The sequence below is a fragment of the Pelecanus crispus genome, chromosome 5 (assembly GCF_030463565.1).
Source record: "Pelecanus crispus isolate bPelCri1 chromosome 5, bPelCri1.pri, whole genome shotgun sequence".
Classification (NCBI taxonomy): Eukaryota; Metazoa; Chordata; class Aves; order Pelecaniformes; family Pelecanidae; genus Pelecanus; species Pelecanus crispus.
The window spans coordinates 71,339,248-71,353,344 of NC_134647.1; the positions used below are offsets into that span (position 1 = coordinate 71,339,248).

The 14,097-nt window shown below is 41.9% G+C and overlaps 1 protein-coding gene across 3 annotated transcripts in view; it reads left to right on the forward strand.

Moving 5' to 3' along the window:
- The window catches only part of GPBP1L1 (GC-rich promoter binding protein 1 like 1), a 32,089-nt gene extending 20,125 nt beyond the window's left edge, over window positions 1–11,964 (forward strand). For all 3 annotated transcript variants that reach the window (XM_075710427.1, XM_075710429.1, XM_075710428.1), the window contains exons 6-12: window positions 2,305–2,377; window positions 3,551–3,744; window positions 6,398–6,538; window positions 8,540–8,698; window positions 9,450–9,574; window positions 10,457–10,559; window positions 10,814–11,964. In XM_075710427.1, the coding sequence (XP_075566542.1) occupies window positions 2,305–2,377; window positions 3,551–3,744; window positions 6,398–6,538; window positions 8,540–8,698; window positions 9,450–9,574; window positions 10,457–10,559; window positions 10,814–10,960 (942 nt within the window). In that variant the 3' untranslated portion in view covers window positions 10,961–11,964. The remainder of the gene's footprint in view (window positions 1–2,304; window positions 2,378–3,550; window positions 3,745–6,397; window positions 6,539–8,539; window positions 8,699–9,449; window positions 9,575–10,456; window positions 10,560–10,813) is intronic.
- The last annotated feature ends 2,133 nt before the right edge of the window (window positions 11,965–14,097 follow it).

A 14,097-nucleotide genomic window follows, 5' to 3' on the forward strand; every position in this document is an offset into this window, starting at 1 on the left:
TGTGCATCAGGGTTTCTTGAGCCATTTCTTCCATCAGTATCTCTAATTCATCAGCTTTCTTCTTATCCAGCATTGTGATTCACATGATATTATCAGTATGATAGTCTCCTACATCCTGGCTCTATTTTTACTGGAATATCTTTAGTTTTCCAAACTTTAACAAATAGTACTTGCATTTGTGGCTTTCATCCTTAGCATGTACATTCCTTAATGATAATGCTTTGAGATATACACACCTTTTCTGCTTTCTCTTTCCAATATTTTTTTTTTCCCTCCTGTCCCCTGATGAGGATTTTATTGTTACCAGACTACATATTTTGGTTTTTGCATCTTGTTTCTTGCTCTCTCTAGGGTCTTCTTGACCAATGTAATGAAGTCAGTATTGCCTGTAAGGTTCTGGTAACTCGGTCTGTTCACCTCATGCAATTCCTCTGACTTCATCTTCAGTGCTAAAGCCATTGCTGCCTCCAGTAATGAGAGTTTCTGGTGATAGTGTGCATGCTTGTGTGTATCATCATCTTGAGCTTTTTGCTCTCTTATTCAGCTTTTCTCTCTGGAAGGCAGAAGTCAAAATTATTTTTCTGCCTCAATAAAACATATTGCTGCTTCTCTCTTTAGAGTGAGGTGCATTCCACTCTTTCGTGACACAGCTGAAATTGTCATGGCAGTTTGATGACACTGCTTCTATTCAGGAAGGTAGGAGTTGGAGTGAAATATGAGTGTCAACACAGCTGCTTCAGGCCCAAATCTAGAGTTTCCACTTAAATTGCCACAGGAGCCAGTTTGATTTTAAGCTGCTGGTTTTTTTCAGTGAAGTGCCTGGGGAGTGATTGCATGCTCTTGTTCAACTGCTTCTGCTGGGAGTGGTACCCCACATCACAGGGTGGTTAGCACGGGAGAGCGGTGATAAAGCTTGTGTGTAGATGTCTGTTAATCTGATTTCTCAAGAATACTGTAATTCAGGATTTCTATAAGCCCGTTCTTTAGACTGTAAAAAGCCTGTTGAAATATAGAAAGTTATTGTAATGATTGCGACTGTGCACTGTTGTAGTATCTTGGTCTAAATCTTTCTTGCATGTACTTCTTCATTCTCTTCTTCAGTGCCTTGGTGAGTGCCTTTCCCCAACTACATGGCTGTTTCTTCTGTTAATGACTTCCCCCAATTTTTTTTAAAGTGATAACACCACACACTGTCTACCAGCAAGCTTTGCTAAATAACTCCTGTATTGTCTTTGCCATAGTGGTGTAACTAACGTATACTGTGGTTAAATATGTAGCTGTTAGGCCTGTGTGGCTGACGATGGCAACACCTTCCCTGAAAGGTCTACAAAACAGTCTGTTAGACAGTCTAAGTTCTCCTGTGGTGTGAGCACCCCTGGTATAAAACTGACCTGTAACTAAAAAATGAAGCACTGAAACAGAGGAATTTCTAGGGTCTGAGGCAGGAATTTATGCTATGGTGTGACATTTTTTCCTAACTCTTATAGAACAGGAATGCCTACTATTTCAGAAGCTCATTATTAGAGACTTATGCTGTCGCCATAGTGACTAACATACGAAGAATTCATTAAAAGGAGGAAAAAGATGGCTTTATTTTGAACTGAAGTTATTTGGGACGGGGGAAGAGGAATATCTAATCAGGAATACTTGTCATTGAATGCTTAGGTTTTCTGTACTCTGTTTTGAGCTTGGACATGTCCTTAGTTGTTCCACTAAGTTGAATTCTGATACTGAATCAAAGGTAAGTCTGCAGAGAGCACTGAGTCTGCATGCAGTATTGTCCTGAAAAGTAGACTCTGAAGCTTAACATAAATTTACATGTAGCTTTTTTGTCAGTAAATATGTATATATTCATTATTCCTTTACTTTAGGAGCCTAGTATTGCTTTTAGGGTTTGGGTTTTTTTTTTAATTGGTTAATGCATAATTATTGTATAAAAATATTTGGGAAATGAGACTAGATTCTTCATATACTGATGATGTGGATTCTGTTTTATATTTTGATCTGCTGTTTAAATACCTAAATCTTTTATGTATGTATTGGTTGTTGCAATCTACTTAATGGTATAGTAGAAGACTAAAGGGCCTGCCCTGCACCCTCTGATAGTTCTGTTGGAAATACAGCAGAAGTCAAGGAGAATACAAACTTGATTTTTAGATGTCTTGTGACAAAGCACTCTCTTCTAATTCACAAGCTCTTCAGAGAAATGTACCTGTACCTGTTCCTAGAAGCAGAATGTTAATACTGAATTTTTTTTGTTATATGCAATATAATGATATACTCATTTGCATTGGCTTTTTACAGCCATCTTTGAATCCAGAAGCTGGAAGACACAACAACCAGAACAAACCTTTAGGAACACCTTCTGGAGTATGGGGTAGGTAAAGATATTTACATTGCTGTACAGAATGCTGATGCTGAAGCAGGAAGTTGTAACAGATGTTTAAATGCTAGTTTTGTTACTTAAAAAAGATTTTAAAGACCTTAAGTGAAGCAGACGCTTTGCAGCTTTCTCTCCTTTGTTGTTTTCCTCCCCCAGTCTTCACTAATCTCTTGGCCTTTTTGTCTACTTGAAACTGTGCTTGTCTTGTCATAAAAAAAAGTGCTGGTGGCAGTAATGTCACTGTTCTGCGTTTCCTTCCTGTCTTACTGCAGTTGCAATTTCATGCAGACATCACTTGAAGGGCAGAGCAGATTTGAGTGAACTAGACATTAGTGCCTGACTTGTGATCTTCATATTAGAAATACAGCAAAACTATTGTAATTCTGTGGTTTGGATTTTTTTTTTTATTTGGAACAGGCTTATTCTTGATTCTGATGTCATATGTGAATATGTGCCTTTAAAAAAAAAAATTAGTGAAACAAGGTACTAGTTCTAGCAACTAAATACAGGTTTGTTAATCTCTAGTTAGAATGAAGCTAGATGAGTTGGGTTATATACTGTAAATAGTACAAATACAAAAAAAATCAAAACCACTTCTTGCTATAGTACTGGATTGTGTTCTTTTTGCATGTTTGTCAGGTAGCTCTTTTTCTGCTCAAAAAATAATGACAATTAGCATTTATGGGGCTTTTAGCTGTTTATACTGTTACTGTTTTTAAAATGTGCTGCTCCTGCAAATGTGTTGATTTGGCCTAAGAAATATTAATTGTCCTTGTTTGTAAAAGCCCCATTTCTTTTTGGGTGTAAGTTATGCAACGTGTTTTTGCTATGTTAGTGAATTAACAAAGCTGATCCATGGTTGCTCAAAAAAATGCTAATATCTGTTCTGATTCCTGTAGTATGGTGGAAGGCTGTTGGCTGATGTCACTGTAGGTTTTTCCCTTCAGTGTTAAGGGAGCTGTTGTGGTTAAATGAAAAAAGATTGGACTTTTGACATCCTTATCCAGTATCTTTGCTCAAAGCTGAAACGAAAGCACAGCTGACAGCAGTCTCAGAATCAGAAGTGTAGCACCTACGATTGGGAGGGAAGAAACTGGAGCAGTATACTGAAGCTGTTATGAAACTGAACAATTGTATTTCAGAATCTTTCTCATTTTATTTTTACAGAAAACCCCCCTAGTGCCAAGCAACCTACCAAGATGCTGGTCATCAAAAAGGTTTCAAAAGAGGATCCTGCTGCTGCCTTCTCAGCTGCATTTACATCACCCGTTTCTCACCTGGCAAATGGCAACAAAGCCACCACCATTGTCCCAAGTGTCTACAAAAATCTGGTTCCTAAACCTGCAGCTCCTCCTTCCAAGGTACAGGGGTTTCCAACCAAGTTAGTGAACTGCAGATGAAGGGAAAACTCCCTTGGCAAGGGAATCAGCCCCCTAACAAATAGCAGGAGTTGGAATCCAGTAGTTTCTGGGGTAGTGGCCTTTACAGTAGAGGTCTATTTACTACTAAAATTGTGGTTCCCTGTTAAAATGGCATTTGGTCTTGTCCATACAGAGAACTAACCTCCCTTCTGACTATACTAAAGTCTATTTGAATGGGTGTGTTTTCATGCATTAGACAAATCCTTATCTTAATTAGGCAAAACAGGCAATGCTAGAGAAATGGAATGTGTGCCACAGTGCTTGAATGGTTCACATGACTACCTTGAAAAATCTTTATTGGGTTACAATACTTTGATGTGTTTAAAACACAATTGAGGCTAAGATCAGATTAGATTGTAACATCCTGCAATTTAGCTCTAATTTAGTTGAGCCTTAAAGACAACCTGGAAGAGTAATGGGTTTTGTGCTATAAGTCTTTTACTGAAAGAAATATAGGAGTGTTGAAAAAACAAGTAGTTTTGTTGCTTCTAAGTTCTAGGCTTTATCTTGCCCATTTTTTTCCAGAGAATCTACATGTATAGATGCCCTAGAAACTTTGTAGGATTGATAGTGAAAGTATTTAAAAAGCTTAAGAAAATTACTAGCTAGGTTGTTCTTTAAAAAGGTGTCCAAATACTTTGAGTTCTACAGTTTATTAATTACTAATGCTGGCTGCGACATTCCAGCAAAGTCTTCCCTGTGATTAGAGTAGATTAGTCTTACACACTTCAAAGATAAAAGCAAAATGGGGAAGATAACAACTTTTTTTGTAAGAAAGCAAGTTTAGAGCTTCTTTCTCTTATGTAAGTTTCTCTTAATTCAGGCCAAATTCTGCCAACTACGGGAAAAATCCTAATGGTTAAAATGATTATCAAATTGTCTGCTGGTGTCATCAGCAGCACTTTTGTTAATGAATGGTGACCATTAGCAAAGCTAAAAGGTGGGAGATCAGCATATCCTTAGGCAGAAAAACTGTGTGCCTGATGCCTTTTTTAAAGGTATAGACATAAAGCAGCTATGGTAGAATGCATTATTCTGAAGACCCTAGACAGGTGTACAGAAATTGCAGTGCATAAAGTAAAAGAGGGGTCAAAACATTCTTTTTGACAAAGTCAGCAATATTGGAAAGCTGTCACAGGCAAACTGAATGAAAAATGTGTTTATGAAGTTGTACCAAGTGGTATTGAAAGGTGGCAGTGAAACAAGTGCATTCTTTCTTGGCTAATTGAGGTGGGTAATGGTTCACAGTCAAGCAATCCATGAAGGTCGTAATCTGCAAACGATTCCTTTTGATACTCATCTCTAGTTGTTGTGCTTGAATTTAAGTGGCCTCCCTAAGAAATCAATAGGGGGTCTGTCTTTGAATTTGTCTGAGCTGCCCCTTTGTGGAAGCTGGGAGAACAACAATGAGCAGCCAAGAGCTGGGTATCTGAGCAGTGCAACCACCAGATCTATGGAGAGAAACTTTTTGTCATAGTAATTCTACACCCTAATTTTAGTACCAGGCAATATTGCGCAGATTGGGATATTTTTTGGGTTTGAAAGGAATGTTTGGAATGTGTGCTGTGAATGCCAAATAATCCATTCAATAATGTGGACTGCTCTTGTTTTTAAGTTGGAGTGGAAAAGTAATGCTGATGGCCTCCCCTACTGATTCACTTATTTAAAAATTAATAAGTAACCCAATGGAGAGTGAGAACGTACTGAAATAATGGCTTCTGCTCTCATGGCTTGCAGAATGCAAGATCTGTTGCATCTCAGATTTAACTGAATCCCACTTGTGCCTGAGTCATTTTGCTAATGACTTGAAGTTGGCTTCAGGAAGTCTAAAGGGTCAAAGGAACCAGTATGTTTTAATGCTCTGATGGGTGTGTTTCTCGTGCTACTTGATAAAAGTTTCTTGCTAGGATCCTTTTTGTAAAGACTGTCACTTCACAGTGTTTGTCCTTGGTTGATAAGAGAGGCTCAAGAGTAACATTCCAAGTAACAAAAACTTACCTTGAAGTCTTTGCTTTTTGGCCAAATTGCCAGTGTATGTGAAGGGATACTGCAGAGAGTATCCAGAGCAAAACAGCAAGTGCTCATGCACTTTAACGAACGGGCTGCTTTTTCTTTCTTTTTTTTTTCTTCCTTTTTCTTTCCCCCTCCCCCCACTAAATCAGTGCAATGATGGACACTTTCAGAGCCCTAGGAAATAAATAATCTGCATTCTCAGCCTGGACAGAAATATTCCTTGACATGCTTCTTCCTTGCACAGGGGAAGTTCCTGTCAAGTGATGCAAACCCTTTCTTTGTGGCATACAGTGTTCCCATATGAAATGTGAATTTAATTGGGATTTTTTACTTTCCATCTGTGGGTAGCTGTAAGATGCATAGCATTACTCGGTGGTGATTCCAATTAATGAAGAGCAATGCTGGATTTTCTCTTTGAGCTCTAACGGGATGTTAAACTTGAGACTGTTCTTGGACAGGGAGGAAAAATATCCGTACAACAGCCAACATAATGTTTGTTTATTTGTTTTACTACTTGCAAGCAACCCTTTCTTGTGCCTTACCTTTTACTGTCCAGTGTTTTGTGTTCTCTTCAATATAGCCAAGTCCCTGGAAAGCCAACAGAAGTGAACATAAACCAGGCTCGCTTTCCTCCAGCCGTGACTCTGCCTTTACCAGTCCAGTGTCTGTAACCAAACCAGCGGTACTGGCGAGCGGCTCAGTCCTCACCTCTCCCAAAGAGGTAAGGGATTAGGCTTGGGGATACGGTGGGAACTTTTGTCACTGTCACCTACTATAGCTTAAGCATAATAAGGTCCTCTCTGTACATGGTATACCTACCTTTGCACCCTTGAAGAATGACTCACTTGTACATTCTTTGCATGTGTTGCCACATCTCTGATACACTAAAAGAAATAAAAATGGTGTTTACCTGGATGTAAAGCCATTGGTGTTTGTCCAAATGTATTAGAATTTCCCTCCAATATTAAAAAAAAAAAAAGTACTAATGCTTTAAATAGTGTTGCATAACTAGACATGCATAGACTTGGTGTTATCAGACTGCAGATACCAAGAACTGATGTGAACAGATAAGTAAACTGATTCCCATGCTATTCTTTAATAGGGGAAAAGAAGGGGATGGAGGGTGATCTGTCACATTTCCTTTATCTAGGAGAGCAACAGCACAAGCAGTGAGCTCTGAGAGGGTTGAGGGGGTTTAATGTGTGTACATGTGTCTTCAGCTACAGCGTCTGTTTTCAGTTTTGGTGTTGGAAGGAGGTGAGGTGGAAACTGACTTACCTCTGCTTTTGGTCTGAAGTATGGAGAGAACCTTGCATATAAATCTGTTAACATTTCAGCAGTAACGTTTCTATGCATCACTTTATAGCTTATATACAAAGTGCTGTTTTGGAGCTTGAAATTCCACAAAGCTTAATAGAAAAGTGACACTGAATAACTTCTCTTCTCTGCTCCTGGGAATCAAAATTCAACAGGCTTGTGATCATATGTAAGAAGAACAAAAATAAAACAGACTGATAAGTGACCTAGTCACATAATTTGAAATGAATGTGTTTGCATTTCAAGTGTAACTGGTTTGGTGTTTGTTTTTTTTTTCCCCCCTAGTTGTGCGTTTGTCTTTTTCCTTTACAGATCTTACTTCTAAAATAAGACTTTGTCATCTTTATGATTCTCTGCTTTGCAAGCTTTACTTCAACAGCCTGTATTTTTCTGCTTTAGCCACTTTTTTTTTTTTTTTGCACCTAAGATTTTAGTGTCAGGTATCCATATTAATGACTAAATTCCTCATTGTCTTAGAGTTGCCAGACATGAATTCCGTGTATGAGCAGAAGGTTAAGATATCGGGAACTTTCACATAACATGTTTTCAGATTTCTTTTGCATGCCCAGTCAAAATGCTGGAACAGATTAAATTGAAAGTTCATCTTGGTTAGCAATGTTTTTATTGCAGTGTTATGGCTGGGGCACTGCTAATGTGCAAACTGTTGTGCCTGGTTCACAGATTCAAGATGATTAAGAAAGCTTAAACACTGTGGAAGAGCATGGGAGGTTACCTTGGGTTCATGAATTGAGCTGAGCAGGTTTCCCACAGGCTCCAGGGTTGTCTGTGTCTGGCTACACACTGAACCATCTGGGCTGTGAGTGTACACAGCAAAGAATCGGCAGCATGCTTTCCAGGGGAGGCTATCGAGACTGTGGCTACCTATTTCACACCTGGTTGTTAGTTAAGGATGTGACCTCTCTCTTAAAGGAGGTTACCACCCCATAGCTTAATTTCAGGGCAGAGTCTGCCAGGATGGCTTAAGACACAAACTTGAACTGAGCCTAATCGCCTTCATTTTTTAATTTTTGTAGGGTAAGAGTCCTCCATGAAGTTCTCTGACTTAATATTCTGTTGTAGGCTCCAGCATTGCTTGAGAGTGTTAGATTGCCAAGGAATAAAATAAACGTATTCATGACTATGTGAATTGACTCTTAGGGGAAGAAAAAAATTAAGAGTCGACAATGATAGGTGGAAGAACAATGTGCTGGTAAAGGAAGAAATGAATGTGCAACACCAGTCAGTATTTTGATGGGAATTTGATATTACTTTTTTTTTTTGAGGGTTTAAGAGCCAACCAAAAACTGATGGGTGTTTGAAAGGTGGTTAGCACAGACCCTGAAGAGGGCCCCATCTTTGCAGCAATACAGTTTGAAAGTCTCTATATTCTACCTTCCTTGTCTAGAGTCCTTCCAGCACCACCCCTCCCATCGAGATCTGCTCTTCACGCTTGACGAAGCTGATGCGCCGTACCACTGATAAAAAGAGCGAATTCCTCAAGGCACTGAAAGACGATAGGAATGGGGAGATAACAGAGAACAGAGAATGTGACAAGCTGGATGATGTAAGATCACTGTCCTTACTGTGTATATGATCATTATGTATTTAAGGAGTTGGGTACTGAAAAAAACCAAAAAAGCAGTGTATGTAATTCAGGCTCTGGAGGAGGAAAGGAATGGCTTCCATTGGTCTGGCCCGCATGCCAGCAGAAATAGTGCACAGCACTGTGATGAAGGGAGATCTATAACATGATGAAATGCAAATGGATAAGTAATAAATGAGGTGGAAGGGAAGGTCACAGATGGTGAAGGTAATCTAAATTTTTGCAAGGATTCTCTAATGAGTGGAACAATACCATATTTTAATTTGCTTTCAAACTTCCTTGTCAAACTACATCCACAGGAAAGTAGAACTCAGTGCTTGTGAAAGGTGCAGCATAGTGGCTCGAGCCTCAGAGGCTTGGACCAGACCCCTGAATGTCTAAGTCTGTGGTTTAATGTGTATGTGAAGGGCATCCTTAGGAGTATTTCATTCTCATAGTTTTTTTTACTCTCACTCTGAAGCCACTGATGATAGCTTTGTAATGCCAGCACTTACTCCCTTGACACAGAATTGCAGTCCACCAAATGTCATTCATACTGTGTTGTCTTGTCACAGCCAGGTAGAAGTTGCTTTCAACCATTACCAGGGCAGGCTCTGTAAAACACACTGGCTCAGGGTGAAAGGCTTTACTTCCAAAAGAGAAGCTTGAACTTGGAACTGTGCTATTGGCACGGTCCGTGCAAGCACACTTTGATGCTTTTATTTTTCTGTAGATGGAGAGCAACAGCACACCAGAACCAAAGGAAAACTGGGAAGAGAACTGCCATCAGAATGGCCTTTCTCTCCCTTTGCCAGAGGAGGGGGAAAACCTGTCTCATTCATTGGAAGCAGAACACAGGTGAGTAAATGGCAAAATAAAGTGTCTGGAGTAAAGGAGAGCGAGTCCTTGGGCTGTGTGATGAGAAGGAAGCTATTTCAAATACAACTCTTTGGGAAGCAGCAGTAGCTTTGTGTGTACTGAGCTAGAGGTGTGTGGGCTTCATGATGAGTGCTGGACTGGGTGGAGTCTTATTAAAAGTAAAACAAGACACTAATGACAGGTGAGCCAAGACTTTACCAAGGTCTGTAATTAAATTCCAGTGCTTTTCTAGTGCCACATCCCAGTGTGTAAATGCTGCCTAGGTGTTTACCTGCCCACACGGGGAGTGAGCACAAACCTGGTGTGATTCTGGTTAATTTACAAGCAAGTGTCCTAAATGGAATTAGTCTGAAGACTGAAGATACACACTCACACACACACACCGCTTTCTGTCTGTCTGCACTTAGAATACTTCTGTGCTGCTTCAAATGCTATAAAAGTGGAGGAGAGTCAAGAAAAAATTTACCTAGTATCTCAGCTTGTATCTCGCTTCAGTGAGTAAGCAGCGTGTGAGCATCTGGTGAAGCGGGTAGTAAGCTTTAGGAGATTCTGAGCTGCGATACTGGTTTGATTGTGTTGTGTCCTCCTTCAGTATGCTTGGGTAGAATTTCAAATCTCTGCCTTGCTTTCCTTCTGCCAGACTAGTTATTTACCTATTGTACAGGACTGCTGATGATTAAATATTTGTGAAAGACATTGAAAAATGTTGGGCAAACACAAAGCATTGTTGAAGTGGTCTCTAATATAGAAGATTCCCTGGTGAATCGGGAGTGAATGAATACAAAACCTTGTGCTTCATGGACAAAATGTTCTGTCCTTTGCTTTAATTCCCATGCTCTTTTCATTTTCTCCACAAATCAGGTTATTGAAAGAAATGGGATGGCAGGAATATCCTGAAAATGATGAGAACTACCTTCCCCTCACGGAGGATGAGCTCAAAGAGTTCCAAATTAAATCAGAGCAGGTATGTTTACAGCTCTTGCCACTTGTGACTACTCTTCTCCCTCTTCCTTCTCACACACAAGTCCTCTGTGGCGTAATTCTTAAGGATGTTCGAGAAGACAAAGAATTGAAGTGAGATTGTAGTGCAGTTGGTGATTCTGCATTATCTGTGCAGAGCGTGTGTATACAGTTGAATACATAATTGGTGTACACAGATGGTTAGTCACGGTTACTGTCCACTTTTGCTTGTTTTAAAACTTGCTTTCATTCCTACAGCGAAGAAGAAATGGATTTGGGAAGAACGGATTTCTTCAGGGCCGCGGCTCCAGCCTGTTGTTCCACTGGAGAAGCACTTTTAAGACAAAGATTGAGGACTCAGACACAGAAACTAGTAGCAGCGAAACGTCAGATGACGATGCCTGAAAGTGGGCACAAGAAAATTAAAATAAATAAAACCAACCCAATAAACTCAGTTCATAGTTCAACATGTGTTTGGGGTTGTATAAACTAAACAGAGTTTATTCTGTCTCCAGTCTGTTCAGTTTTTTCTTTTGTTGTTGATACTTCATGCACAAGGGAAATAATTGTATCCCAAAGAAGAGAGAAATTGGCTTCTTTAGCTTTTTCTTTTGGTTTTGCCCTAATGCTTAATAGAAGTTTGTGCAGCTAGCAAATTTTGACAAAAATCCCTTGTGGGGCAGTGCACAAGTTCAGTCTTGTAAGCAGGATACAAGTGGCTGACTGATCTTTGCAACAACAAGCTTCTAACAGTGCCGCCTGCATTACATAATGTCGTGCGGTAACAGTGTGCTAAAACAATCATTGTCAATGACAAAATGGCTATTGAAGTTCTAATTATGTTAAATTAATGCTAATAACATGAATTTTTTATTTTATTTTATTTTTTTTTTTTGGCGGCTCGGGGAGCTTCATCAAATAACCAGGCGTTTGTGGTTTTCTTTTTTTGGGTACAGCTGTAAAATATTTGGATATAGGAATTGTTTGTGTTCTTCTTCTTGCAGCCTTGATATTCAGGGTGGATTGTAAAATATAAATTTTTTGTGAGATTTCAAAGATTAAGATTATTTTGATAACATTATTTACAGATTTAAAAAAGTGACTATCACATTGAGTCTGTATGAGGGGGAAAAACTACTGCATCAAAAATAACTAACTTGGAATAAATATTTTGCATCAGTTTGCCAATTCTAATTGTCTTTCTTATGTAAGAAAAGCTTTCCTCTAAAGGGACCTGCAACTTTTGGGGGTTTAATAGCACTGGGGATAAATAGTTTCTTCTCCCGCTGTATTTTTCCACTTGGCAAACATTGCTGTAGCGCTCAGACTGCAGGAGCTAAACTCTTCCTTTAAGAAGGGAGAGGGAGAACAATGGTGAGATGATAGCCCATGTTTGGTTTGTTTTTTTTTTTTTAAAATAAGAAATGAAAGAAAATAATTCAAATTATCTTCCACTAAAGTAGTTTGCTTTTTTTTCCGCTTCATACAAAATCGTGAAGCTCGACTGGTCGGTGTCACTTGTTCCTAGTGCAATGCTGCTGTTTATGTTCACAACGTGGCAAGGGAATGTCTGAATCCAAAGCTGTTTTCATTGAAATCTTTTTTAAAAATTCATGAAAACATTTCTATTAGATTAAAAAGGATTTTACAAACAACTCGGTTGTGGCCTAAGCTATTTCAGTGTCTGTTTTAAAGTTCAGCTTGTACACGAACGTTTTGGATTGGAAAGTATTCACATGGTTGTGCACTGTTTGCAAGTGGGTTGGATGGAATTGCACATGGAGGACGAAACCCTGGTCTTGCTGACCTGGGGGGATCTCACCTGATGTCTTGCTTGGGTGTTTTGTGGTTTTTTTTTTTTTTTTTAATCCACTCCTGACCAGGCAGAGAGGAGAGATGTGTAATAAAATTACAACGTTTAGCCATGAATCTTTGCATCTGGACTCAAGGGAAGGCTCTCGGTGGTACCGGCTGTTACTGTTCTACGTGTGCCTGGTGCTGCAGGTAACCCCTGGGTGGGAGGGGTGGGGGGCATTTCTCCATCGCTGCTTTTGGGAGCCAGGCTCCCAGTCGCTGGGTCTTCTGGGAATACTCTGGGAAGTGCTGGGTCTCCTGTAAGACATTTCACAGCTCGTCTTGTTCCTTTTGAAGGTCCTACCACTTCGCTCCCATCAGATACGACTTTTTTCTGGAAAAGTTTATCCATTTTTTTTTTTTAATTTAACTTCCTACATCCATTTAAGTAAAAAATTATGCAAATGTATTTGCATTGTTGTCAAGGAATGGGGTAAGTTTAAAAATAATCCTTCACATCAGGTCCATGCTCCCACTTGTAACAGGCACAGGGGATCAGTCACTGCCCGGAGTCAGGAACCTGCCGGGTGGGGGGCAGCGCAGCAGGGCCCGCGTGCGCCGAGAGCCCCCCGTGTTCCGTGCCAAGCCCGTCCTTCGACGTCTGTGCCCTGACCCTCCCAGGGGATGGGCATGGTTTAAACATCGGTGAAACTTCACTGCCCTGGGGAAGCCCCGTGACTCGGACGGCAGCTTTTTCCTGAGCGAACCGCCGGTGATCTGTGACTGGCATCGCTAGCGGCGGCACGGGAGGGTGACCCGCGGCAGCCTGAGCAGAGCCTGCGGGTGCTCCGCAAGCAGAGATGGGGGCAAAGACCAAACGAGGGGAGCTTATTTTGGGAAGACGGGTATGGCGCTGGGCAGCTGTGGCAAGGAAAAGGGGGCGGTGGGTAGAAGGAGCTGTGTCACCTGGGTGCGGGGGTGGCTCCTTAGCCGAAGGGCTGCTGTGAGCTGCTGCAAGGAGGAGAAAAGGGGCAGCCCCGGGCCCAGCGCTGGCTCTGTCCCCGCAAAGGGGGAGCGCGGCGGGGGACGGGGCAGCCTCGGAGCACTGCTGCTGGCGGGGCCTCCCCCATCTTGTTCTCTGGTTGCTCAGGTGGCCAAGCGACGTTTTCTTCCCCTTTCCTGTGCCCGTGGCGAGCAGTGGGAATCGCCAGGGTCAAGGGTGCGGCCGCCCGCCCTCGCCTGTCCCAGCGTAGCAACGGTGGCTTCAAACACGGCAGCTTGCAGGCTGCTGCAGGCGTCCCGGCCCTCTCCCCCGGCGGCGTGGCACCCCCGGGGTGCTGCACACGGGGCATGGGGGGCTTCGCCTGCCCCCGCTGCCGCATGGCCTTCGGCTCCCGGCCGCTGCTGCGGATGCATGAGGAGAAGCTGTGCCTCGGGACCCCGGCGGGCGACAGCTCCTGCCCCCCCGGGGGGAACCCCCCGCCCGTGGAGGGGGCTCCGGGCGCGGCGGGGAGGCAGCAGGATGCCTCGGGAGTGCGGAGCCAGGTCTGGCGGGGGGCCGGTGGGGATGGGGACAGGGATGGGTGCTGGGCTGGGAGCGGGTGAGGAAATGGGGCGTCACAGCCAGCACAGCTGGATCCGGCCCGGCCCGAACCAGGGGGACCCTCCATCCTCCCCACTGCACCGCACGGGCAGCCCTTGACGCTTATTTTGCCAAAGCCAGAAAAGTTTATATTATTAAGCATTTT